Source organism: Megascapheus bottae, chromosome 18 (assembly GCF_031878675.1).
Source record: "Megascapheus bottae isolate mThoBot1 chromosome 18, mThoBot2.hap1, whole genome shotgun sequence".
NCBI classification, from domain to species: Eukaryota; Metazoa; Chordata; class Mammalia; order Rodentia; family Geomyidae; genus Megascapheus; species Megascapheus bottae.
The window spans coordinates 44243284-44269908 of record NC_143526.1 but is presented as its reverse complement, the minus strand read 5'-3'; the positions used below and the strand labels follow the sequence as shown (position 1 = coordinate 44269908).

At 60.8% G+C, this 26625-nt stretch overlaps 2 protein-coding genes across 2 annotated transcripts in view; both read left to right on the top strand.

Annotated features, from left to right (window-relative positions):
- Positions 1-5392, top strand: part of Pmepa1 (prostate transmembrane protein, androgen induced 1) — a 36532-nt gene extending 31140 nt beyond the window's left edge. The window contains exons 3-4 of the mRNA XM_090352564.1: positions 3342-3395; positions 3645-5392. Coding sequence (XP_090208690.1) covers positions 3342-3395; positions 3645-4151 — 561 coding nt within the window. The 3' untranslated portion in view covers positions 4152-5392. The remainder of the gene's footprint in view (positions 1-3341; positions 3396-3644) is intronic.
- Positions 5393-11491: 6099 nt separating this feature from the next.
- Zbp1 (Z-DNA binding protein 1) lies at positions 11492-19091 on the top strand. Its single transcript, XM_090352735.1, has 7 exons — positions 11492-11525; positions 12047-12230; positions 13673-13917; positions 14926-15093; positions 16136-16324; positions 17057-17251; positions 18512-19091. Exons 1-7 carry the CDS (start codon positions 11492-11494, stop codon positions 18655-18657), a joined length of 1161 nt encoding a protein of 386 aa, XP_090208861.1. The 3' UTR covers positions 18658-19091.
- Positions 19092-26625: the final 7534 nt, after the last annotated feature.

Below are 26625 nucleotides of genomic sequence, written 5' to 3'. Positions count from 1 at the left end.
GCACTGGAAGCTGCAGAATGCCAGTCAGGCTAGGAGGCAGGGCAGCAGCCCAGCGGCGTCTGTCCCCACGCTGGTGACCACCTGGTGCGCAGGAAGGAGTCAGGGCTGGACAGGTTTCTGGGGACGCCCGGGGCTGGCAGCGCTACCCAGAGCCTCCGAGCTGAGCCAAGTGGGTGCTGGCCTTCACCCGAGCCCGCAGGTCAGGACACCCGTGCTCGCATCAGGCCAGCCTCCGTGCGTCATTGCGCCAGACCTCTGGCTCTGGCGCCTGTGGCAGGGACACTGCCCACCCTAGCCCAGGCCCAGCCTGTATTTGAGGCCCAGTGGCCTCCACCCAGAGAGCCCAGGTGCTCCAGCCTGGGGCCCGTGTTGGCTGTCCCGTTGCCCAGCAACGGTGGGCACTGCCATCCACAGGGTGAGTGTCCCATGTTCCCCACTACAGCCCCATTCTGCGAGGGAGATGCAGAGCTCTGGTCCGAGGCCAGGAGTCTGTTCAAGCCAAGGGCAGAGCAGGAGCAGAACTGGGGGGACGTCGTGAGAAGAGCAGAGGGAAGTGGGGGCAGGCCCCCCCATAGCATGGAGGAGGGCACACAACCTGCAAGTCGCTCCCAGCTTGGCCCCACAGGCAGGCAGGGACCCACACCTGGCTAAAGGGCCCCACTCTGCTGACCAGCTGGTTGCAGGGTGCTTGGGGACCCCTGGCCTGCAGGTAAACACCGAGCCTGCTGAGGGCCCACACGGACAGTGACGGCTCCCTGGAGTCCCCTCCCCACACGAGGCTCCTCTGAAGAGTCCCTGAGCCTCCTGGCGTCCAGAGATATCCCACAGCTGCCCCACACGGGGCCAGGCCTGCGTCCAGCCTGCCCACCTAGGCTGATGGGGTTTCCAGCTGTGGCTGCTTTTCAGGAAAACTTGGGGAGCCCTGTTCTAGCTGTGTGGAGCCACAACTCCTCCTCACCTTACCCTGCCTGCCCTGGGCCCAGGGGACAGAAACATAAGACGTCGGTCCAGTGCCTGCCATTGCCCCTTGCTGTGTGACACTGGATGGGCCAAGGCCCTCTCTCAAATGCCCCCCCAGGCCTCCCCAATAGTAAGAAAGGCACCAGGTGAGGCACAAGGCAGCTCTCGAAGACAGGACACTGCATGCTGGGACCACAGTGACACGTGGACACTGAGGACACATCCCAGGTCCTGCAGCCCTGTCCCAGGTGGACCTGAGAGGCGGCGCTTGCCGCAAGAGTCACTGATCCTCTCACCTGGACGCAGATGTCCCCGCCCCACCTTGGGGCAAAGGTGTCAAGGTTCCTGCCATACCCACACATGCGCTGTTCCCACGGTGGCTGGCAAAACCTGGCTGGCCTGTCCGCAAGCTTGTACCAGCTCAGCCAGGATCCTGGGATGAGAAAACCCTTGGTTCTCTCTGTCCCCACATCTGTCCTCAGATCTCCCTTTAGCCAGAAGACCAGCCAAGGGTCACTGCCCACACCCAGCCAGGGGTTGAGGTCCACCCAGCACCCTCAGGTGAGCCCCAGGCCTGGGGACAGCCTTGTCCGGCCAGGGCTTCTTCCCGGTCAGGCTGTTACAGATGTGTACCTGGCAGATGGTAGCTTGGTGCTGGGGAGCTAAGGGCCCTGGGGGACGTCCTGCATGGCTCTGAATCTGCAGTCGAGGTCAGGTGATGTCTGCAGGAGAGTCGCCTGTGGCCTGGCTGCCTGGTTTTTAAATAAAGTTTTATTGGAGCACAGGCATGCCACCGAGTGCGCTTGAAAGCAGGGTTAAGGCTGTGACAGGCCGGTGACACAGGAGCTGTTTTCTCCTAGCCCCTTCTGCAAACGGCTGTGGACCCCAGTGGACGGGATACCCCCTTCCAGAAGCAGTGTCCACAGAGCAGCTGCGGAGGCCTGGGGGCCATGGAGAGAAGAGGCAGAGACAGCTGGGCCGTGAGCAGTGGGCTGCAGGGTTATAGCCTGTGAGGAGGTGCTGGGTGGCTCTGTTGTCAGGGTCCCCTGGCTCTTGGGTCACCCTGGTCCTGTCCAGGTGGTTGAGCAAGGTCTCCCAGCAGCTCTGCCCCAGGTCCTTGCTACACAATGCACAGATACAGGGCCACCTGCGGCCAGGGAAAGGCGGGGTCTGTCTGTGCTGTGGCTGGAGGAGGAAGACATCTGGAGGTGGGACCGTGTCTCCAGCCACACTGGGCAGGATGGGGAGGAGCAGAGACAGGAGCCAGCCCTGCCCGGCCCCCTAGAGCAGACCCCATTTCCTGTGCTGGGGCCGGGTCTGGAGGCCCTGGCTCAGTCTGCACCATCCAGGGGCACTGATGGCCAGGAGATGGAGGGGTAGAAGCAAGGGCACCGGAAGCCTGAAGAACGCAGGGCAGCACTGACGAGCAGGCTGGGTCAGGAGCCGTGACCTCGGGGGCCAGTGGTCCTGCCGGGCCTTCTCAGAGCCCCAGCGCCCCCTTGGCCACACAAGGAATCGCTGTCTTTGGCCATTTCCACAGGGCAGCCAGGAGGGGCGTGGTGCTGGGAAGAGCCCGGGAAGGGGGCAGGGGTTACGTCCATTGTCTGAAGTGACCGTGGGCTGCTGGCCTGACCACCAAGGTATTTGGAGATGAGAGTGGTGTGCTCTAGTCAGTTGACTGAGCCCCCTTCGGGTCAGGGCCATCTCCTGCCACCCCAGCAGCTCAGCAGACTGGTCCTCATGGGAGGCCACCTCCCCAGGTGGGCTCAAAGCAGCAGCTCGTGAGAATCCTGAGCTGCCATCACGTCCCTGGAGCCTGGCACAGAAGTGGCATGGGCCCACGGGTCTTCTCCACGATGAAGAGTGGAGTGCCCAGGGCAGCAGGGACTGGAAGTCAGCAGGGGGGAGTTGCTGGCCAGAGCAGAGGCCCTGAGGCACATGCCTGGCACGTCGCCAGTCTGCATGGCTGTGGCACTACTGTGCTGTCACCTCAACATTCCCCAGGGCCACATGGGCGCCTGCTGGCTGTTTTATGAGTGTGTGACTCTGTGAGCCAGGTGTGATTGTGCTGGCGGCCAGAGGACCCCACCCCGAGTAGGGAGGAGGCGAGGCGGGGGGCCATGCCATGCCGAGCCGTGTGATGAGCCTGTCATGGTCGTATGTGGGGGATCCCTTGGGAAAGGCTGCCCACGGATCAGGCATGGACTTTGACAGCCATGATGGGAACACGATGGCCACCCAGGGCCTGATGGGAACGCATGGCCACCCAGCGCAGTGGGGGAGGGGCCCACCATCCTGGAGAGGCCAGATGGCTACAGGTGCCCCAGCCAGGCACAGTGGCTGCCCCCCTCTGACCTGGGTGTCCCTTTCTGCCCCTGCAGGACGGGTGTCTCTGGCCCTCAGAGAGCACAGTGTCTGGAGGCGGAATCCCTGAGGTGAGACCCCACTACCACGTCCCCCCTGAGCCCCTGCCCAGCCTACTCCCCTCCTGTCCTCCAGATTCCACAGCCCCATGCCCTCCTCACCCCCACCTCACACCCTCACACCCCACCCCATGCCCTCCCGCCCCCCTATGGCTTCCTCACCCCCACCCCCTCTCGCTTCTCTCCTGTGCTGTCTTCACCCCCCCCACGGGTCCTCCCCCCCCCACACCGTGCCCTCCTCACCCTCTTCTCTCCTTCCAGCCCCAGGTCTACGCCCCGCCTCGGCCCGCAGACCGCCTGGCTGTGCCCACCTTCGCCCGAAGGGAGCCGCTCCACCGCTTCCAGCCCACCTACCCCTACGTGCAGCACGAGATCGACCTGCCGCCCACCATCTCCCTGTCGGATGGGGAGGAGCCCCCGCCCTACCAGGGCCCCTGCACCCTGCAGCTGAGGGACCCCGAGCAGCAGCTGGAGCTGAACCGGGAGTCGGTGCGCGCCCCCCCCAACAGAACCGTCTTCGACAGCGACCTCATGGGCAGCGCCACGCCGGGCGGGCCCTGCGCCCCCAGCAGTAACTCGGGCATCAGTGCCACCTGCTACGGCGGCGGGCGCATGGGGGGGCCGCCCCCCACCTACAGCGAGGTCATCGCCCACTACCCTGGCGCCTTCCGGCACCAGCAGACCCCCGGGCCGCCCTCCCTGCTGGACGCACCCCCCATCACCCCGCTGGAGAGCAAGGAGGATAAACAGAAAGGCCAGCTCCTCTAGGAGCTGCGCAGGCGCCAGAAAACCAAAAACCACCACACAAACCCCAGGCCAACACGCCTCTCCACACACATGTAAATATTTACATGTTCTGTCTGGTCTCAACGCGCAGCTCAGAAAGCTTGCAAAAAAAAAAAAAAAGTTTCAAGCCACATCTTGAAGGCAAAAAAAGGAAAACAAAAAACATTCTACACTAGTTTTTTCTCTTTTTCAGTTGAGCTGTGTGCACGAATGCTTAATTTTCTTTTGTTAATGATGGTTTCACGTAACTTTAAAGACATATTTGCACAAAACCTTTGTTTAAAAATCTGCAATATTATATATATATATAAATATAAATCTATATAAACTAAGAGAAACTGTATGGGGGACAGGAGTATTTTTGTATTAGAAAAGGCTTATTGAAAGGCGTTTTTTTTTTTTTTTTTCTGAACTCAGAGGGGGAAAAAAGGCAATTTTTGAGTGCCAACTCAAAGTGTGTATTACCTTGTAAAGAAAAAAATATACAAAGCAGGGGTTTAGAGTTATTTATATAAATGTCAAGATTTTGCACTATTTTTTAATATAACTATGTCAGTGCTTGTTTGATGGAAAGTTCTATTGTATCTGTTGAGACATGTCTGGTGTGAGTGTGTCTGCCAGGCAGGGCTGTCCCCTGGTTTCCTTGTCCCCTGTCCCTTTATCCCTCGTCCGTCCCCTCAGTCTGGAGAGGCCCCAGCAGAAAGGGTGCCCCATCCTGCACACTACACATTCCCCCAAAGGGGACTCTATTTCCCCCCTGGACCAGGGGGGCCCTTGGATTGTGGGCGAAAAGAAAAGAAAAGCCCATAGAACCCCAGCCTCCTGGAGGTGGGTTTGGGTTTTTGTTCTTTTTTTTTTTTTTTTTTGCCTTTTCTCAGATGAAAATAAACTCTTCTCGAAGGAATCTTAGTTTTTCTTCCTCTTGTATAAAGTAGGAGAGGCACAGTGGCAGGTGGGCACTGCCCGCCCCTGCAGGCCCAGGGGGAGCCCCCGTGACTCTGGGTGGGGCAGGGTACACGGGTGGCACGTGGTGCTCAGATCCACGCAGGCCCAGTACACAGGCCCACACGTCAGCAGTTGACTGCATCACATCCTCATCTTTCTTTTTTGTGACGGGAGAAACAGGCGCCCCCCACACACACTCACACGCGCGCTCACGCTCACACACACACACATACACTCAGAGGACATGGAAGAGGTAAGACCCACAGGTTGGGAGAAGAGAAAAGCCAGGCTCCCCCCCAACCCCCCCCTTCCATCCCAGACTTCTTGTTCTTTCCCACCTGCAGAGGGTGTGTGTTCTGGATGTGTTCATCTGGGTCTCCATAGCCACCCAGTGGGCCTCCGCTCTTGTTTCCTGGTTTTGTCAGTGGGCGGGGTCTGGCTGGACCTAGGCTGAGTTGTCCTCAGGCCCCTTCCGGAGTGCGGAGGCATGACGGCAGGCCAGCACCGCACTCCCTGGGCTCTGCAGGGGACCATGCTGAGTCCCTGCCACCCACCTGCAACCCACACAGGAGTCTGACTCCTCCCCAGTGCAGCAGCCAGCACTGTGTTGACACCTTTTCTACTTTCTGAAAACCAGCGAGTTTAGAAAGCTCCAGCCGTGGGCCTCTGTTGGTGCGTGTGGCATTTTCTAGTTAGGGTCCCCCCCGGGGGGCCTGGGATCTACTTGCTCTGCAGATTGGCTGACCGCCATCTTCCCGCACCCAGAGCTGCCTCTCGAAACACCCTTCTCTCCTAAATGGGGTTCTTCAAGCCAGGTGCCAATGCTCACACCTTTAATCCTAGCTCCTCAGGAGGCTAGATTTGAGGATCGCAGTTCAAAGCCAGCCAAAGAAAACAGGAGGGTTTGTCCTGCAAGATGCGGGCACGCTGGCCCGTGTCCACCCACATCTGTCCTGTGTGGAAGTATCTGTCGCCTTACCAGGGGGCAGCGGGGCACAGGTGCCCTGCTGTCTCAGGCAAGCTGTTCCAGGGCAGGGCCTCACTCACTGAGCCCTGTCCACAAGGGCTACTGCTGTTTAGACATCCCATGCCCCTGCCATGGGCATGTCCTTTTTCTGTCACCATCAGTGTGTGGCTTCATGTAGGCCAAAGGTCTGGACAAGGAGCCCTCCTGTGTGCAAGGATCCCAGCGGCAGGCCTGACTGAGATCTCCCCCTGAGCCTGTGGAATCTCGTGTTTGGGGGTGCCGCTGTGTGTCCTGCCAGTGAGGAGGGCAGAGAGGGTGGGCACGCCCCGCTGGTGGTGGCACAGGCCCCCATGGATGCTGGCTCCAAACTCTAGGAAGGGCTTCTCAAAGGCAAGGTGCATCACCTGGGCACCGGTGGTTCATGCCTGTAATCCTAGTTATTCCAGGAAGTGGAGATCTGAGGACCACAGTTCAAAGCCAGCCCCCAGCGGAGAAGTCTGTGAAATTGAATGACCAGTGAACCATTAAAGAGCCAGAATTGGAGCTGTGGCCAAGTGGTAGAATGCCAGCCTTGAGTGAAAAAGCAAAGGGGTAGCACCCAGGCCTGGTGGTCCGTAGGGTTACCAGGGTCCAAGGGTACAGCTCCGGCCTGTGCCAGGAGCCTCAGAGATGGGGCTGCTCTGTGGGCCCTGCCCTGGGGCCTTCCATGGGGGCCCGGGAGTGGCTGGCTGGGGAGGGGACCAGGCTGGACCTGGGAGGGCTGCAGCTCCAGCCCAAGTTCAGAGAAGGTACCAGACCAACCTTGGCGTTCAGTCCTTCCTGCGGTCGGCCTGCTAGTCAACCATAAGGCTCCTCAGGAGAAGATTCATCTCCTTAGAAAGGCCGGGTCCACGCAGACGCTGGGCCAGCCGCACTGGAGCCATCCGCTCTCCAAACAGCCAGCCGCATGTTCTTCCAAGTTCAAGGCAATGCCATCTCCCTTCCTGTAGCAGAGCTAGAGCTGGGCAGGCCTGGGTTTCAGTTAATGGTTCCCAGCTTCCAGAGCCGGAGACACCACCGCCAGGCCCAGGAGAAGGAATGTCACCTCCGTAAGGAGGGAGGCGTGTGTGCGGTTCCATGTTTGGTTTTGTGGACTCCTCCATTCCACCCCGAGCCCTAGGACGGCCAGAAGTGCTCTTCGAGTCTTCTCTGTGCAGCCTGGGAGACTGCTGTCTCTGCAGCCGGGCATCTCTGCAGCATCCACGTTAACCTGGGAGATACACACACACCAGCGGCAGCAGCCGGACCGAAAGATGGCTCGGGTCCCCTCGTCACTGGGCCGTGGTGACATTGGGAAAAGCTGCAATACTTACACAATAAATTGTACCACTCTTTGAAGCAAACCCTTCCTTTTCTCTTCTTGGGTTGGGTTGCTCTCCCCCACCGCCCCTGCCCCTTCTCCCTAGAAGGTGTGTGCAGCTGCTATGCCGCCAGACAACTTGTTCCACCTCTCTGTTTCATTCAGGTAGCATTTGGGGATTCAGTGGAAACCCCTCTCTGGTTGTTGGGCCCAGTAAGAGGGCAAGGTAACTGAATTTAAAGGATGTAGGCTGAGATCTGAGGCTAGAGGCTCAAGGTCAAGCTGGGCAGGAAAGGCCATGAGACTTATCTCTAATGAACCACCAAAATGCTCAGAATGAAGCTGGGGCTCAAATATAAAAGCTAAGGGACAGCACCCAGGCCCTGAGCTCAAGCCTCAGTACTGGCACCAAGAAGAGGAATAGCAAGAGGCCTCAGCCCTCAGCTGCAGGGAAGCCCACGGCGCCTGTCTGTGGTGCAGCGCCCCCTGCGGCCGCAGTGCTGAGGGGCTGGGTGCTCAGTCCCTCCCTCTGCCCCCCCCCCCCGCCCCTCCTCTCAGAACTTAGCCCAGGGCTGAAATCATGATGGGATTTCCAGGTCATTAAAAGGCTTTTTATTGAGCTCAAAATAATGAGATTGGCCTTTAAAAGCATCTGTCCTGATTCAGTGGGTTCGTTTAACGGTGATTTCCCTTTTGTCTTTTGGAGGCAGGGTCCGGCTCTGCAGCCAGGGCTGCTGGGCTCTCAAGGGCCCCTGCAGTGCCAGGACCACAGGCGGGCGCCACCAGGCCTGGCTTAGCACCTACGTTTTGAATGGTGGCTCCCGCTGGTAATCCTAGCCACTCAACAGGCCGAGATCCAAGTTCATAGTTTGAAGGCAGCCTGATCAGTGAGCCTCATCTCTTATTAACCACCAGAAATCCACAAGTGGAGCTGTGGCCCAAGTGGCAGAGTGCCAGCCTTGAACAAACATGCCAAGTGACAGGGCAAGGCCCTGAGTTCAAGGCCCAGTGCCCGGCACAAGAAGAAAAATGAAATTCTTAAATTGAATCTCCTGCCTGTTCAAGCAGTCAGCCCAGCCCAGGGACAGGGGCCTGGCTCTGAGGGCTGAGGGCTGAATTTGAACCTTGCCATCACTGCGAAGCCCAAACTCCACGGAGAAGCAGGCTAATGAATGGCACCTGGCCTCGCCACAAGGGCTGAGGCCTGGCACTGAGGCGCTGGCTGCCCACCCTGTGTCTTTGGTCTTTGCTGTCTCTGTCCCCAAGGGTCCAGCTTGCAGGCGAGAGAGCCTTATCACGCCCTGACCCTTCTTCTGGCCTCTGGAACCTTCTCTGCTATGCCAGGGGATGTGGGGGCTGCAGGACTGGAAGCCACAGGGCAGGTGGGAGGGGTAGAGAGTCCCAGGGACTGGACCCTGCTTCTGTGAGCTCAGCCATGTGGGCTGCCTCCTGCGTGTGACCTCTGACCTTGGGCACCACCCAGTGCCACCTTCAAAGGGAGAAACTGAGGCTCAGAAGGACGAAGTAGTGTTATAGATAACTATCACTAATTTCCTCAAGGGACATAGCCAGCAAGTAGGGACACCCAAGTCCTTAGCCTCCAGGGACCACAGAAGGGGGGTGGGGAGAAGGCCAGCAAACAGGTCCTGCGTGAAGAGCAGAGCAGAGCCAGCTCTGTGGGGCAGTTGAGGACCACACACAAACTGGCCTGGACACAAGCTGCAGGACCTTTGAGTGAGTGTGTGTGTGTGTGTGTGTGTGTGTGTGTGTGAGCCCGCCAGGTCTAGGGCTTAAACTCAGGCCCTGCGGTGCTGTCTCTGAGCTTCTTTTACTCAAGGCTAATGCCCTACCTCTTGAGCCACAGCACCACTTCCAGCTTTATTTTTGCTGGCTAACTGGAGACCAGAGTCTCAGGGACTTTTCCTACCCGAGCAGCTTCAAGCTACAATCCCCGCGTCTCGGCCTCCTGAGTAAGCTAGGATGGGGTGCACGCCACTGGCGCCCAGCCGGGATCCTTGTTCCTCCATCTGAGTCTTGGCAGTGCTCCCACTCCCCCTCGCAGGCTGGGGTCTCGGACCTGAGAGCCCCCTTGGTAGGGCCGCTCACAGACAGCTCGGGCACAGCTCAGGCTCCATGTGCCCAGCAGCGCCACCCAGTGGCCACCGAGGTGACTTCACGGCCGACTAAACAAAACTCAGGCCCCGAGGAAGAAGAGATGGGGATGCACATTAAAAAATAAATAAATAAAAATAATTTTAAAAAATGGTCTCCCTTTAAAAAGCTCAAGCAAAACCCCAAGGCCTGTGATTCTCATCTGGTTTGTCCCGAGAGTTCCAACAGTTTCCAGAACAACCTGAGTCACAGAAAAATGCAGTTTTCAAGGCAAAAATGACTTGGGCCCAGGGTCAGAGGTGCCATCTTGGAAAGTCTTCCTGGTGCAGGGAGGAGACAGGGAGTCCCACCTGCCATCTCCCCCCCACCCCCGGTCTTATGCTGCACGGGAGGCTCTGTGGATGCAGACACTGGCCTTGAACTCGGCATCTTTCTGGTAAGTAGGTTCTGAGAGACTCCGCATAGACTTGAGGGGCTGATCTTCCCTTGAATACTTGCAAGGGAGATAGCTGACCTTCATTCCTTCACACAAAAGGGATGCAGGTCTGAGCTGGTGCTCCAGCAGCCATCGTAGAACTTGAGGCAACCCTGCGAATGGAAGCCACAAATGACACAATCAAAGAGCCTGGAACAACACACCAAGGGTCTCCCCACAGACCCTTCCAGGAAAAGCAGAGCCACCCACGCAGTCCCAGCCACCACCATCTGGAATGGAAGACAATCCCGGTTCAAAACTAGCTTGCAAATGGCCTCGCTTAAAAGAAGCAAGTCAAACCATGGAAAGAATGCCGGGCTGGATATGGTGGGACCTGCCTGCAGCGCCAGCCCCGAGGATGCTCAGGAGGGAGGCTCTGACAGAAAAGCCTCTTTCCTGCCTTCCGTTTCCCATTTAGAGTGTGGGAAACTGAGGCTCGGTAGAGACGGAGGCTCAGCCCTCCCTGGGCCTCTCCTGACTCGGAGGCCTTGCGGCATCCACCCCTGAAATCCCAGGGTCAGGACCCCTGGGCCCTCCGTGGTGGTAGCAGGTGGTGCCCCCTGGGATGGTACCCCAGCTCACCCCAAGCCGCGTTTAGGGACTGTGTTTACGGCTGGCCAGGCACAGCGGTGACAGCCCAGCCAGGGCGACAGATGCCCCAGACAGGCCTCTAAGAGGAAGTGTCACATTGGGTGACAGCTGTTGCTCCCATCCCCATCCTCGCCTAGGACTTTGATGCAGGCGTGGCCAGCCGTGCCCGGGCGTGGTCTGCTCCCTCGTCCACGTCCTCCTCACCCCTGACCTGCAGACAGTGCCCGGAAGGCAGCCTACAGCAGCCTCCGCCCTGGACTAAGCGCTCCTGCTCCTCCTCTCCCTGGGGAAGGGGGAAGAAAGACCCCCCCACGAAGGCCCAAGTGGGAGCCCTGGGCCCAGCTCTCTGTGAACCTCCATCTCCTCTGCACAGGTTGTGCCATGGGGTCTCGTGCCACCCATCAGGTCCCCCTGAGAAAGCCAGAGCGTGTGCTGAGCACCCGAGATGGGAAGGCAGTTAGTAGGGGTTAATGAAAGACGCTGTCATCATGGCCTGCAGCACAATCAAGCCCCCCACCACCTTGGCCCCGGGGGGTGGCCATGGGCACACGGGGTGCAGGACACGGGAGAGGGGCCCAGCTCCACACACAGCCAGGCCGCTGGCGCCTGGCTCCTGGCAGCTGGGGCAGGCCGCTCTCCTCACCCCATCCTGCTTTCAATTCTGTTTCTCGTGAAAGCCCCGGGGAAGTTTCGTTTGTGCAGAAGCGGGGCGTGCCCGGCGTGCCCGGCCTTCCCGGCAGTCAGCTGCGGGCTCTGGCTGCGCTGAGTCCTTAGCTCTTCCTTGGGGATTTGAGTTGCCTAAAGCAAGGGACTCAGCTACCCAGGGACACAGAACCTGGACCTAGGCCCCTCCTCAGGCCTCCTGCAGACCCCGGCTCCCTGCAGCTCTCAGCATGGCGGATGGCCCTGTGGAGCAGAGCCCCACAGGTGAGGCATGCCCTCTCCCTCCCTGGCACAGGAGGCTTCCAGGAGGACTTCCCGATCCCATCTGGCTTTCCTCTGGGCCAGGGTGACAGCAGAGCCCTGAAGCCCGTCCCTGGCAGCCTCCCGAGTAGCTGGGATTACAGGTGTGACGGCTGGTGCCCCACCTTGTGATTCAGTTTAGAGGACGGGAGGAGAAGGCTTGAACTTGGAGAGAGGCCTGGCCGTGAGCGAGACGCTCAGGCACAGATATCAAAGCGGGGACAGCTCCAGCTCCAGAGGGTGCTAAGGCCCTGGGGCGGACAGAGCCGCATTCCTAGGGGCCTAGGGGTGCCAGGGTGGCTCTGGGGAAGCTGGCCTGGGGTGCAGCAAGGCCGGGGGCGGCCGAGCTCCATCTGGCTTCTGGGCAGGCAGAGGGGGCTTCAGGATCGAGCATGGAGCTGAGGACGGGGATGGGGTGCTGGGGCAGAGAAGGAGATGGAGGGAAACAGCAGGGGGTGGCCTCCCCCTCCCCGCTCTGGGCTCAGACGCCCCTCCCCCAGACCCACTGGAGCACAGGATTCTGCGTGTGCTGCGAGATGCCGCCTCCCCCGTGAAGGCCGCCCAGCTGGTGAAGCTGTGCAGTGTCCCCAAAAAGGAGCTCAACCGCGTCCTCTACGGAATGCTGCCCAAGGGCACAGTGGCCCTGGCAGGCCCTGCCACGTGGTGTCTGCCCAGCAGCCGCCACAGGGACCCAACTTCCGAGGGGCCAGCCCAGCCCAGCCCAGGTAACCCGCCCCTGGGGCCCCGACACCCTGGGTTCCAACCTGGCTCATTGTGGCGTGCTCTGCGCTGCTCTTCATCTGGTGGCTGGCCACGCCGGGTCAGGGGCAGCAGCCCGGAGCCCAGCCCGGACCCGGAGGCAGTGTGTGACGAGCTGGACAGCGTGGAGGGACACACCCTGCGCCTCAGCCACCAGGAAGTGGAGATGGGAGGGCTATGGGGTAAAATAAGCACAGTATTAGCTGTCTGCAGCTGGGGCAGTCGCTCAAGTGGTAGCAGGCCTGCCAAGCAAGCCCCAGGCCCTGGGTTCAAACCCCAGTCCTGCCAAACAACAACGACGATGATGACGATGACAATGATGATGGTGGTGATGATAATATGATGATGGTGATGATGATGATGATGGTGGTGATGATGATGATGATGATGATGAAGATGGTGATGATGATGATGGTGATGATGATGGTGGTGGTGGTGATGGTGATGATGGTGATGATGATGGTGATGATGGTGATGATGATGAAGATGGTGATGATGATGATGATGATGGTGATGGTGGTGATGATGATGATGGTGATGACGATGGTGATGATGGTGATGATGATGATGATGATGACGATGGTGATGATGGTGATGGTGATGGTGATGATGATGATGATGGTGATGATGATGATGATGATGGTGATGATGATGATGATGATGGTGATGGTGATGATGATGATGATGATGGTGGTGATGACGATGGTGATGATGATGATGGTGATGATGATGATGATGATGATGGTGATGACGATGGTGATGATGATGATGGTGATGGTGATGATGATGATGACGATGGTGATGATGATGATGATGATGATGATGGTGATGACGATGGTGATGATGATGATGGTGATGATGATGATGGTGATGACGATGGTGATGATGATGATGATGATGATGATGATGGTGATGACGATGGTGATGATGACGATGGTGATGATGATGATGATGGTGGACAGCTGGGAGGCACAAGGCAGGATTTGAAGGGTCCATCCCTGTCCACCTGGGGCAGCAGGTCCCCATCCAGTCCACGAATCCATCACCCCTCCTTCAGCTCCCAAGCCCCAGAGAGATGGAGCCTCCATGGCGGAAGGGTCTGGCCCTCAGCTCAGCACACAAGGTAAGGGCCGGGTCCTGTCCACAGCCCATGGCCCAGCCCCTCCCACAGGGCACAGGGGGTTGGGGGTTCAGGACCCCAACCCCAGCGGCTCTCCCAAAGGGTTTAGAGGCAGAAGGCAATCTCCCCAAAGAAAGAGGCTAGGCAGCTCCGAGCACAAGCCACAGCTGGGGCCCTGTGGCGTGCCACAGTATCACCCCTGGTCCCCAGGCCACCCTGCAGATGACGGAAGTGGGTGGAGGGGCTGCCACCTGTCCCCGCCCCCACCCCCGGGCTCCCTGACCCTGTGGCCCTGCTCCCCAGAGGAGAAAATCTATAGCTACCTGGAGGCCACCGGCCCATGCAGGGCTCTGCACATCGCCAAAGCTGTGGGCATGAAGACGGCGAAGGACGTGAACCCCCACCTGTACAAAATGAAGAGCTGTCACCTGCTGAGCTATGACAACGTCCAGAAAGAGTGGATGGTCTGCGGCTCAGGTGGGTCCTGCACTGCGCACCGGCGGGCAGAGCTGTGCCCACGGCATTCACGCGCTTCCCTGGGCTCCACCGGGCTGCAGCCCGCCCCCCATCATGAGCAGCCCCCAGGGAGGGCTTCCTGGAGGTGGAGGCGTAGGGGGAGCTGCGTGCCACAAGTACTTGGAGGCTGGTCCTCTCCGTACTTCGTCCCCCAGGCATTTCCGCTCTGCCCAGGGGTTGTAGAGTTGCTAAGGAGCTGGGCATGGTGGCTCACTTCTCTAATCCTAACTACTGGGGAGGCTGAAACCTGAGGATCACAGTTCAAAGCCCGCCCAGGCGGGAGCGTCCATGAGACTGGCCTTTAATTAAGAGGCACAAGGCCAGGAGTGGAGCTGTGGCTCAAGCGGTAGAACACTCGCCTTGGGTACAATGTGAAATGGCAGGCAGCATCCAAGCCCTGAGTTCAAGCCCCAGGGCCAGCACACACACAGAAACGTGACCTAAAGAGAGGACAAGGCTGGCGCTGGCGGAGCCTGGCCTTCCCTCCGCACCGTCACGTGAACGGGGAAGGAGGAGGGAGCCCCAATCATGTCCGTCTTTAGAGGGGCTCTGTCCTGATCTGCAATCCCTCTCTCCATTTCTTGGAGGCAAGTTCAAGTCCTTCCAAAGCTGGCTGGCCCTGAACAGCTGTCACACAGCCCTTGGCAGAGGGAGGAGGCTCGGGGCTCACTGGCTCGGGGCTGCAGGCCACCTGCTGAGGCGCCATGGCAGCCAGGCCGGGCTGGCAGCTCGCACAGGCGGACCTGCTGTGGACATTTACAGCCCGGCTCCGTGTGAGACCCCTGGAGGGTCTGCCACCCAGGCAGGCAAGAACGCCTGGGGTCACCTGCAGGCCGGTCCCTGGGTCGGACCCCGACCCCTGGCCCACACCCCGGGAGGGCGCCTGGGGATTTCACGCTACTGACTAGAACTGACCGCCCCTGGCCTGGAAGAAGGCGCAAAGGGATTCCATGGAATTCTGTTCTGCAGAAGATTCTGGAAGGAGAAATGGGTCTGCTGTGATTCTGTACCAGCAGAACCCGGTCAATGTGATCCGCCAGAGTGGACCCAACGCTCACATCGCCATTACCAACTCGGAGGGCATCCAGATTGGACAGGGCAACACCATCATGAGAGCAGCGGCCCCCGGGGAGGGCGGTGAGTCACCCAAAGCCAGCAGGGCCAGGAAGGGGGCACAGAGGCACAGCGGGGGTGGGGGCCTCCAGGAGCAAAGGTGGCTTGCTGACTCTCCACCACCCACCTCAGGCCTTTCTGAGAACAAAGAAGCCTGGATCAAACCTCTCCTGCACTCCCTTCACTCGGTACTTTTTGCTCATTTTTTATTAAGATCCGACGCTTTTTCCATGAAAGATAACTTAGCCCCCTCTCCCCCAGAGGGCGGCTGAGGGGCTGTGGTCCCATCTTGTCTGTTCTGGACACTGCTCCCAAAACAGGGACACGTTGGAAGTTGGGGTGCACCCCGCACTTGGTGATGTATCTCAGCTTTAATGAGCTCCCTTGCTGCAAGGTGGACAGTTCCAGGAAAGAGGGAGGGTATGTGCTGAAAGCCTGGCTCTGTGGGGAGAGGGCAGGAGTCTCCTCACCCCAGCTCTGTCACCACAGGGGAGCTCGGCCCAATCTGGGCCACTGTCCCCTCAGGGGGCTCAGCCCGGAGTCACTTCTTGCTTGCACCTTCCATGGAATGAGGAGATCTGGGCTAGAATCCGCCTCCTGCCTTCCTAATTTGTTAGCATTCCCTTGGGAGAAAGCGTGGAGGGCCAGGCGTGCAGTCCTGCAGTCCTGGCTACTCAGAAGTAGGACGATGGAAGTCTGAGACTTGACAGGGCAAAAGCACGAGACCCTCTCTAAACTAATTGTGGTAGTTAAAGATCAGGACACACAGTTCAAATGGCAGGGGGTGTGAGACCCTGAGTTCAAACCCCAGTACTGCCAGAAAATCAAGAAGAAAGCGAACCAGAGGAAGCCACGCCAAAATAAACCCCAGGCTGCTGATGGAGGCTTGGGGCTCTGCTGGCGGGGCGTCAGCGGGGCGTTCTCTCCACGGCTCCCAGGCCCGGGAAGGCAGGGAGGAGGAAGCGGTACCCGGCATGGTTGAGCACTGGCTGCTGTCAGGAAACTGGGCCGTGAAGCTGGCTGCCCGCTGCTTACCAGGCCAGTGTGGCCTGCTGTTCCCTGCCAGGTCTCTGGGATCCGGGCTGTCTCCCTCCAGCTGGGCAGGGTGATGAGAGACCCTCGACCCCGGGCTTCTCTGCCGCTGCCCTTCGGCCCCAGGACAGATCCGTGCTCCGCCAGGTGCAGCTGGGCCACAGCCAGCAGATGGGCATCCTCGGGGCCCCACCCGAGAGCCCGGCCTACAGCAGCCCTTCAGGTGACGGGAGCCTGGCCAGGCCTCCAGCCATCCACTCTGTCCCCTGCTGGGAGGACCTGGAGCTGGAGTCAGCGAGCAGAGGGGCATGATGGGAAACTCCTTCCAGTGAGGAGTGGAGGTGGGGGCTTTGAGAGCTGGCATCCGGGAGGACAGAAGAGAGAGGGGAGGACGGAGAGGAGGGAGCCACTGGGTACCAGACAACATGGCAGTTGAGACCAGACAGCCAAAGCCGAGGATTGAAAGACAGAGGAGAGAGAGGCTGAGGAAAGGAGCATGGGGCCAGGAGTGGCCAGCAAGGCAGAGAGTCCCCCCTCCTGGGGCCAGCGTCCAGCGCTGAGGCTGGTGCTATGAGGCGGGAGGCCTGCAGGGGGTGGGGGACAATTCTTCCCAGGAGTTGGGGAGCCAGGTCACAGGGGCGGGCCCCAGGAGAGAGGACTGGGACAAAGGAGGAGACAGGGCCTTGGGGCCTCTGAGGTGGGGCGCATAGATGACGGAGGCCAGGAGGCCAGGGGAGGAGGCCAGGGGAGGAGGCCAGGGAAGGACCCTGAGGACTGGTCGGCAGTAAACACTTGGGCAGAGGAGCTGCCAGCCAGGCTGGTGCCATGTCGGACAAGCTGTGGGCGTGGGGTGGCCAGGCACAGCCTTCTGCAGGCCCCGTGACCACTGGCAGGACCTGCAAGCCAGGCTGGTGTTGGGCCTGACCCTGTCCATTGCCCTTCCCTCCGCCCACAGCCTCGGCCCCCAAGGCCAGCCCAGAAGTTGTGTTTGAAGTGTGGATGCCCGAGCCGGGCGATGGTGCCCAGGACGCAGCCCAGCGGGTCCGCATCAAGAAGTGTTTCCTGGAGGACCCCGCCATCGGCCACCACAGCAAGATGCCCACTGGACGGGGGCCAGGAGGCCCGGGGCAGGACGGCCGCAGGGACGCGGGTGAGCCAGCGCCGCTGTCCTCGCTCCTCTTCCCATGGTACCTGCCACTCAGACAACGGCCTGAAGATGGCGGGCATGCGCCTGTGTGCGTGTGCGTGTGTGTGCGTGCGTGTGTGTGCGTGTGCGTGTGTGCATGTGTGCGCGCGTGTGTGTGCGTGTGCCTGTGTGCGTGTGCGTGTGCGTGTGTGTGTGTGTGTCCACGCACGTGTGTGACGTGTAGAGGTGCGGTAGGTGTAGTATATATGTCTGCATGCATGTAGTGTGTATGTGTGTACTGTGTGCGTGTGTGTGCAGGGTGGATGTGGGTGGTGTACATGTGTGTTCCATGTACACGCACATGTGTATGCATGTTGTGTGTATGTGCATGTGATCTGTGCATGTCTGCACACACATGGCATGCATGAGGACCTGTGTGCTGTGTATACCATATTATGCACGGGTCATGTGTAGTGTGTGTGCATGCATGTTGTGGTGTGTACACATGTGCAGTGTGTGTCATGTGTATGGGTGTATGGTATGTGCATATGTCTAGTGTGTGTCTGTGCAGCATGGTATGTGCAGGTGTGATATATGTCTATAACACATATATTGTACATGCATGTACATGCGTGGTGTGGTGTATATGTGTGTACGTGTGTGGTGTACATGTGTGCACGCGTGTGGTGTGGGTAGGTGAGGGAGCTGGGGGTGCAGAGCGGGAGTTGTGGGACTTGGCAGAAGGACGGGCTGAGACCTCCAGCCTGGGTGTGAGGAGGAGCCCCAGGCTCTCGTCCCTGGACCTCTGGTCAGTGGCCCTGGGGACCCCGGTGGTGACACAGAGCTGCTGGTGGCACCCACCAACCCGTGCCAAAGGCCTGGTGCTGTCATCCCAGATGCCCTCTGAGCTAGGCCATCCCTGTCCCAGTGGCCGCGCCCTCCCTGGGGCCACCCAGCCTGGAGGCCAGGCCTCACTCTCGCCTCCCAGCAATCCCCCAAGCCCTGGAGTCAGTGGCATGGGGAGTGGCGGGGGGCGTGGGGAGTGGCGGGGGGCGTGTGGGGAATCCCAGTCCAGGAGGGGGGGCAGCCGTGGCCACGGGGTACTGGGAATGGTGGCTCTGGGAGAAAGCCAAAAGAAGGGAGAAGGAGCTGCGCACGCACCCACGCACCGACCTCGGAGTGGCTCGTAGGTGAAGGGAGGGACAAGTGCAAGTCCTGGGGCGGGAACCGGGAATCCCTGGGCTCCCCTGCCTCGCCTCCAGGTGCCATCGTCTCCCTCCCCAGATCTAAGCGCTGAAGCCCAAGAACTCGGAAGCGATGTCCCCGAGAATCCCAGGCAGGAGCCCGGCAGCTCCACCACGCTCCTCCCCGACCTGGAAGCCATGACGCTGGGAAGCGTCCATCGCCATGCTGCGGGGCGGGGGCTCTGAGCCAGATGCCCCGGGCAGGGCCAGATGCCGGGCGGGGCAGGAACCACAGCTCCTCCCGGCCGGTCACCGCCCTGGCCATGGTGGACGGTCACCGCAGGAGACCCCCAGCCAGAGAGGGAGGGAGGGAAGGAGGGAGGCTCCCCGGAGACCCCCAGGCCGAGCCCTGTGGCGTGGAAGGCCCCACAGGCGCAGGCCAGGGCCGGGGGACGCTTTCCCACCACTGTCATCCCACGGCCTCCTCAGCGAGCCGGGTGGGGCCAAGACACCACACAGGGCATAGGGCATCCACATTGCCCCCAACCTGGACACGCAAGCCGAGAGGCGGGGAGCCAGAGTCAAGGCCAGGCTGGCAAGGAAGGTCGTTCATTTCCCGTGGGATGTGAGAGTGAAACTTTCCAAGTTGTGCTTGAGCACTGGTGCAGCTACTGATGGAATCTGGAAAAGAAATCGACATGCTGTCCTTTACTGCGTTCTTCCCCCTCCCTCCCTCCCTCCCTCCCTCCCTCTGGGTCTGCCCAGCAGCAGGGCCCTCCACCCTCGTCTCTAGGTTCAACTCCGCACAACATCAGCCCTCCAGGCTGTGGAAACTCCCTATGTCTACCGAGCGGCAGCTGGGGCTCCGGCCCTCACATCCCCGCAGACGTCAAATGGCAGCGGCTAAGCCTCCCAGTGTTGGTGAAGCTGGCCCAGTGTTGTGGACCGGCCCTGACTTTAGAAAGGGGGCTTAGCTGCTCAGGACCCACTGAGGAAGTGGGGACAATTGGGCTGACCACTGCTCAGTGGAGCCCCCCCTTCTGGTGAGCAGAGCACTTCCCAGCACCCAGCAGCCCTCCACCGGGCAGGGATGAGGAGAGGGGAAAGAAGGCCTGGCCCTGGCAGCCACACTGTGTGTAATCACCATCCGCCAGGGCCCTGGATGGCCGGCACGCAATGTGATGAGGACTCACTCGGATTCACAGGGCGGCCAGGCCACTTTCCTAGAGGCAGAGATCGGTGTTGAACCCCCGCTGCTGCACTTACACAGCCCGTTGTCCCAGCCTGACCCACTGTGGGCACACAGCTAGGTGCCCAGGGGCCCTTCACCCCGAGTTCAGGGAGAGGGGGCAGAGGCCCCAGGGCTGGGGCTCTCTTGGGCTCTGGGACCCCTGGTCTTGTACGAGGCAAGGGCAGGTCTCCTCTGAGTCTGGAAGGGAGGCTGTGAGGTCCTGGTGCTGAACTCTGGCCTGCACCCCCTTTTCCTGGGAACCCACGCCAGCCTCTGTAACAGCTCTGGACCTGCTGTAGGGACACAGTGACCTGGGACAGCCCCGCCTCTGTGTCCCCAGACATATGGCTGTGTGTTTAGGACACGGACCCCACAGGATGGCTACAGAATCACGTAACCCCCCTGCCCCAGGACTGAGCAGCCTGGAGCACAGCATGCAACTGCAGCCCTGAGCCATCGGGCTGGCAGCCTGCCCAGGGACGGGACGCACGTCTGGAGCCTAGAACCCAGTGGAAGGGTGCTGACAGCCCCTGGGGACGCCGTGTGCCCCGGGGTGGGTGACAGCTTCCTCAGGCCATCCCCACCCCGCTCCCTGAGCACCCCACAGCCCCAGTGACCACAGGCAGCATCCAGAGTCCAGCGCCATCTGCTGGCCGCCGAGGTGCCACGCTGCCTGGCCTGGGAAATGGCCCTGGGCTGCCCGGAGCCTCTCTCTGCCTTGAGCCGAGCGCCCTCTGCTGACCACAAAGGCCAGCGTCCCCAGTCTAGCTTGGGAACCACAGGCAGAAAGGGGCGCAAACCCCCAGCCCCCAGCAAGACCCAGGTGTGGGCATGTGCCACTGGGCACCCCACATCTCCTACGGGCTCCTGTAAGTAGTAACTGTACCTCAATTGTGAGGGGAAGGACGCCAGGCCAGCACCTCAGGAGCTGGTTTCCTCTCTCGGGGAAACCCCAGAGTGCCCCTCTGCCCTTCTGCATGCTCAGCTCACCCGAAGCCTCAGCCCCTGGCACCACAGTGCCCTGCGTCATCCATGGCCCGGGATCACTTACTGCCACACCACGGCCTCTGCGGGAAAGCGCTCGACCACTTCCCGTGGTGGGGAAAGTGAAACACAGGGGTTACGCCACTTGACAGAGGTCACACAGCCCACCTAGGCCACCAGAGGCCACACAGAGGGACAGCAGCTGTCTGCGGGCCCACTTGGGCATGGCTAGGGTGGGCAGGCCACAGGCCATGCTCCACAGAGCTGAGCACACGGCGACACCCCCAGATCCCACAAGGTGGGCAGGCCACAGAGAACACTGGGTTCAAAGTTCAGCCCCACCGTCTCGGGCAGGTCCTGGGCTCTGCACCAGTTTCCCATGTGTAAAGAAAAGTGCTCTTTGTCCTTCTTAGGCCCCCACCCACCCTCCCTCTCTCCTTCCCTCCCTCCCTCTCTTCCTCCCTTTCTCCCTGCACTGCCCGTCCCAGAGCCCCACCCTGATTCTGCCCTCAACATCAACTCAGCAGAGCCACTCAACCCTCGCAGGCATCCTCTGGCCCCCACACCCTCCCCTCATCCCCCCCCACCGCCAGGGAGCCTGGGAGGCAAGAGGGCCCCGTCCCACATGGTCACATCTATCCCCACCAGGGGCAAATCCCTCCCCACTTCCCATGAGACCTCCCTCGGGGAAGACAAAAGCAAAGACAGAAAACTGGAAGTTCTGTTGTTCCTAAAATGAAATGAAATGAAATGAATGCCCGCTCCAGGGCAGGCCGGGCGGGGCGGGGCGGGGTGGGCCCAGCTGGGGCCTCTGCTGCCCACAGCAGGACACTTGCTCATTGTGCTGTGGAAGAGCCACCCCACTCCACCAGGGCACGCAGGGCGGGAAGGGGCGGGAAGGGGCAGGCGTGGGAGCCAGCCCGGCAGCTTCTAGACTCTGGCGGGGGGGCGCGGGGTATGAATCACTTGTTAAATTAAAAAGTGTCTGGGTGCGTGGAGAAAAGTCTAGAAGGAAATCAGCAGGGGCTGGTGCTGGAGGCAAAATCCCAGCAAGGCTGTCTTTGGACCTGCTGTAGACAGAGTGATTATCAGACGGCCCAGGGACAGACAGCGGGGTCCACCAGGGCTGTCCCCCCTGGCTTGGACTTGCTGGACCCCGGCCTGGGCTGAGGTGCCTCTGCTGAGGCTCTGGCCACCAGATGGCGCCCCTGCTCTTGTTTTGGAAACAGCTCCAGCTCTGAAATGATGACCAGGGCGGGGGCCCAGGGCCAGCCCCGCTCAGCCCAGGAGCCCAGGCAGGGATGCGTTCCTGGGGACCCCACCTCTGGTGACCCCAGACCCGGAGTCAGGCCCCCTCTGCGTGGTGAAGGGAAACTTCCAATCCCTCCACACTCGGTGGGATGGGCGTGGGGATGGGGATAGGCCAGTTCCCTCCTTTACACTCAGGACTGAGGACTCGGCCCAGGCTGACCCTTCGTCCCCCAGCCTTGACTCCGGCCGCAGCTTATGACTGGACAGACGCTAGGCCTGGGCAAAGCAGGGGAAGGAGCAGAACTGGACTAGGCTGCCAGGTAAAAGCTGTGGGGCCCTGGGCAAGAGCTCCCACTTGCGGTGCTGGTTTCCTGCAGGGTCGGGTGGGTGGGAAGGGTCTCCAGCCCCCTGCCTTGCTTGGACAGCCCTGCGCAGAGGATGCTCCAGGATGTGACGGAGACGAGCAGGGCCTGGAGGAGGGGGGGCCGAGGGAGGGAGCCCGTCTCACCTGTCTGTCTCTGGCTCTGCCCCCACTCGGCCTCATGACCCCACGGCAGGGCCTGGGCTGCGTTCAGAACCCGTTCCTCTCACCCCAGCTCCCCAGGTCGGCTCCTGGGCCCCTTCCTGGGGTCCACAGCACCCCTGCCCTTCTCCTCTAGCCCTTGACCCAGTCGGGGAAGACCTCGCCCACCTCACGTGCACATTAGGAAGAAGGCAATGCAGCCACAAAGCACCCTGGGCTCTGGGTCGTGGTCAAGGCCCAGCACAGTGGGGAGTCTCTGCCCCCCACTCCGCGTGGCCTCCAGAACCCTGCTGCAGAACTCCCTCCATGGACTCCGAACCTCCCTGTGGGTTCGAATCCTGGCACGGCTGGGGACTTGGGTGAGGACTTCGCCCCAGGCTGGGGGAAGAGCAGGGCCAGGCCACTGCCCATGTGCTGAGGTGGTGCCCACAGCCCGCATGGAGCTGCTGGGCCAGGCTCTGATTTCCGGCTGATTCCGGCTTTGGCCAATCTGGATCCTGCAAGACAGCGTGCCTCGGGCAAGGGTCACAGGCTAGGCGGGTAACCTGGCTAACCCTCCTGCCTGGCTCCCGCTTCCCTGCTGACGTTCAAGGTCAGGGCTGCCTCTTGGACTCTTCCATCCCAGCCTCGCCCCCAGGACCCCCGGGAAGCCTGACACTCAGCCTGCACTGAAGCCCAACTCCTGGGCTTCCGGGGCCCCGTGGGTCTGGAGGCCCCTCTGGAGACGCCCTGTCCTTGCAGGAGCAGGGAAGAGCCCCACTGGGGCATTTCAGGTCCCCTAGCCACTGTCCCCCACCCTCCCCTGCTCTGTCCTAGACAAGCCCCTGGGGCGGTGCCAGAACTCTGGCCTGCGCCCAGGCCCCTCACCCTGTCAGACAAGCCCTATCTTCTCTTGGAGGCCCCCTGCAAGGCCCCTAGCCTCCCCCCTGCCTTCTGCCCATCTCTGGCAGCTGGCCCTCCCCCACCCATAACCCCAGGCCGTTAGGGCTCCATCCCCCGGCGCCCCCTGCTGGTGGCACTCAGCAGATGTTCGGGGGGCGGGGGAGGCCCTGGGGGGCTCAGGCTGCCCAGCGTGTGGCCAGCTTCTCATGTGGCACCCCATCTCCCGTCCTTGGGGGTCCCCCACCACCACTGCATTAGGAAGCCCTGCCAGTGTTCACGCTCTGCAGTCATGCTGGCTCCGGGCCCTCTCCTGGCCTGGAACTTCTGACCTAGACCCCCAAAGGCTGAGCCATGATTAATGGGGCAGCATGGCAGGATCACCTGCTGGAAACAATGATGCCAGAGACTCTGGCTCTGGGTTGGTGGAGAACCTAGGCAGCCAGTCAAGGCAGGAGGGTGGCCGGTTCAAGGCCAGGCTGGGCTGCCGAGCAAGGCCTCGTCTCCAAATGAATAGACAAGAGCCGCGCTGCCTCGTTAGGCCCTCGGGGGAAAGCAGAGTCAGCAGGACACTGGGCGAACCCCACTGCCATGATGGCGACCCCAAGCACCTAATTACCCTAAACTGCCAAGTGTTGGGGGACGCACTCTTCTCCAGGAGCCCAGGGGGTCCTGGACGGGCAGCTGGTCGGAGGCTGCCCAGCCCAGCAAGTTCTGAGCAGAGCCAGAGGAGCAGGGCCAGAGCCAGGCGGCTGAGGTCTGCGGTGGGCCGGCTGTGCCACGGGGCGGCTCCCAGGCCTTATCTCAGCCAGGGCCACACAGGTATCCACAGACGGCGGCCGGGCAGGGGGCTTTCCACCCACCAGGTAGAAATCCACAGATGGTGGGGTATCCAGAACGGCGGCCGGGCAGGGGGCTTTCCACCCACCAGGCAGAAATCCACAGATGGTGGGGTATCCACAGACGGCGGCCGGGCAGGGGGCTTTCCACCCACCAGGCAGAAATCCACAGATGGTGGGGTATCCACAGACGGCGGCCGGGCAGGGGGCTTTCCACCCACCAGGCAGAAATCCACAGATGGTGGGGTATCCACAGACGGCGGCTGGGCAGGGGGCTTTCCACCCACCAGGCAGAAATCCACAGATGGTGGGGTATCCACAGACGGCGGCCGGGCAGGGGGCTTTCCACCCACCAGGGAGAAGCCGTCAGAAACACACTGTGGGGCTGCTGAGCAGTTACCCTCACTGAGTTCCAGCCCCCTCTCGCCCCCTCCCCAGACCCCTCCCACGTCTGGTCAGGGTCATGGAGTCACCTGTGCCAGCCCCTGGCAGGTGGGCAGGCCTGGGAGTGGCTGTGCAGGCCGCCTTCAGCGGACACATCAAGCATGTGCCCTTTGCTTGCTCGTGTAGGGTAGGCGCTAGAGGGCCCATCACTCATCCTTGCTTTGTTCCTATGGCCTCCAGCCTCAGTTTCCCTGTATACGGATGGGGTGAAAGGAGCTGAGTTCACTGGGATGATGCTGGCACCACCTGGGTGGAAGAAGGGGTTCAAATCCAGCCTGTAGCCCTCTCTGGGGTATCACCACCACTGGCCTCCTGTGATCCTGTGGTGCTGGCTTGGAGACACGTGCCATGGTCTGTGGCACAGGGAAACCACTTCTGGGGAGCCGGCTGATAGGGAAAGCAGCTCCCTGAGGCTGGAACTCCACCAGCAACACAATCAATCCCTCCCCCCACCCCGACCCCTTCCAGAAAAATTTGCAAGGCGAGGGCTCTCTCTTCTGATTCAGAGTCACCTCATTAGGGCATTTGTGGACCACACAGGGCCCATTCCCTGGCCTGGGCTGAGAGCCATTGTTTCTGCGGAGGTGACATTGGCAGGTCCCCTCTCCTCCCTACCCTTTCCCGAGCCTCCAGAGGGAGCCACAAGGAAATGATCAAACATACTTTCTGAAAACCATCCTGTGTGGGGACTGGAGGCATGGCTCAAGTGGTAGAGCGCCTGCCCGAGTCCAAACCCCAGTACCACAAAAAGAAAGCAAAAATATCCCTCTTTTAAAATCTGCCCAGTGGGGATTAGTCCAGCAGAGTTTGTCCTCCTGGGGAGGGTCTAGAGAGAGCCTGTGTCTGGAAAGTTCAGGGCTTGGAGAAAGGTGAACCCAGAAGTATCAGGTGTCAGCCCTTCACCCCACACACCCCAGAGCGCCCCATGTTAGCTGGTGGAAGGCAAGAACTTGGGCTCTTCCATTACTTCGCCCGGAAGTCTCATCCACCCCCAAGTCTGAGTGCTTAGCCCCATCTGTACCCTGTGTCTGACCCTCCCAGCGGCCCCTGCTCCCCTGGACACCCTTCCCTCCCAGGTCAGCCACCCACCCGGCCTCCTCCGTCCTCCGTCCTCCATCCAGGGAGACTTAGAGATGCCAGTGAGCCCTCTTGTGGCAGAAGCTGGAACTGCAGCTCCGGACGTGCTCCAGGCGGAGACCCCCAGCTTTCACGTAGCAGGTCAGCGTGGCCCCCAACTGCCCTGAGATGGGTCGCCAGACTGTGATAGCCCCTGGGCAGGTCCCCAGCTGTCCCAAGCCCTCCACCCGCATCAAACCAGACCCAGAACCCAACTTCGCAGCCAGGCTGAGCCCCTGGGCCCCTGGCTTAGCTCTGCCCCTGGCTGGCTTCTGCCCTGATAACTGGAGGCAGGGCAAATGGACAAGTCCATGCCTCACATTTGGGGTCCCAGGAGCAGACCAGGAGACGAAAGGTGAAGGACCCAGGGGGTTCTGGGACTCGTGGCTCAGGTTAAGGTTGTTCTTGGGGTCACTATGGGGAGGTGACCGCCTGTGAGAGCAGAGCAGAGCAATGCAGAGCGGGGGGCTGGGCTCCCCCAGACACTGCAAGCACCAATGCACCAAACACACCGTGGCTCTCCCCCCCACTGCCTCCACAGGGCCCATCCTGCCACAGCTGCCACAGCCACCAGTGTTATAGCCACCACTGTGCCACAGTGCCATGGATGCCACAACTGCTACAGCTGCTACAGCCGCCACAGGCGCCACAGTGCCATGGCCACCACAGCTGGCCCTCTCACCTCCCTTACCTCTCCCTGGTCCCTCTTATGTCTCCCTATAGGAGCCTGGCCCTGTGGCACCTGCCAGCCACAAGCCAGGTCCTGAGGCCTCCCCCATCTCCCCTTCCCCACACGCACTGCCCCCTCGGAGTCCCTGCCCTGCCTCTCCCTGCTGGGCCCTGCTACTTGGCCACTCTCAGTGCCCCAGGCCTGCCTGGCCTGGCATCGCATGAGCTCCATTCCACTTCCCCAGAGGCTGGCCCATGGGTGGGCACTTGCTGACGTG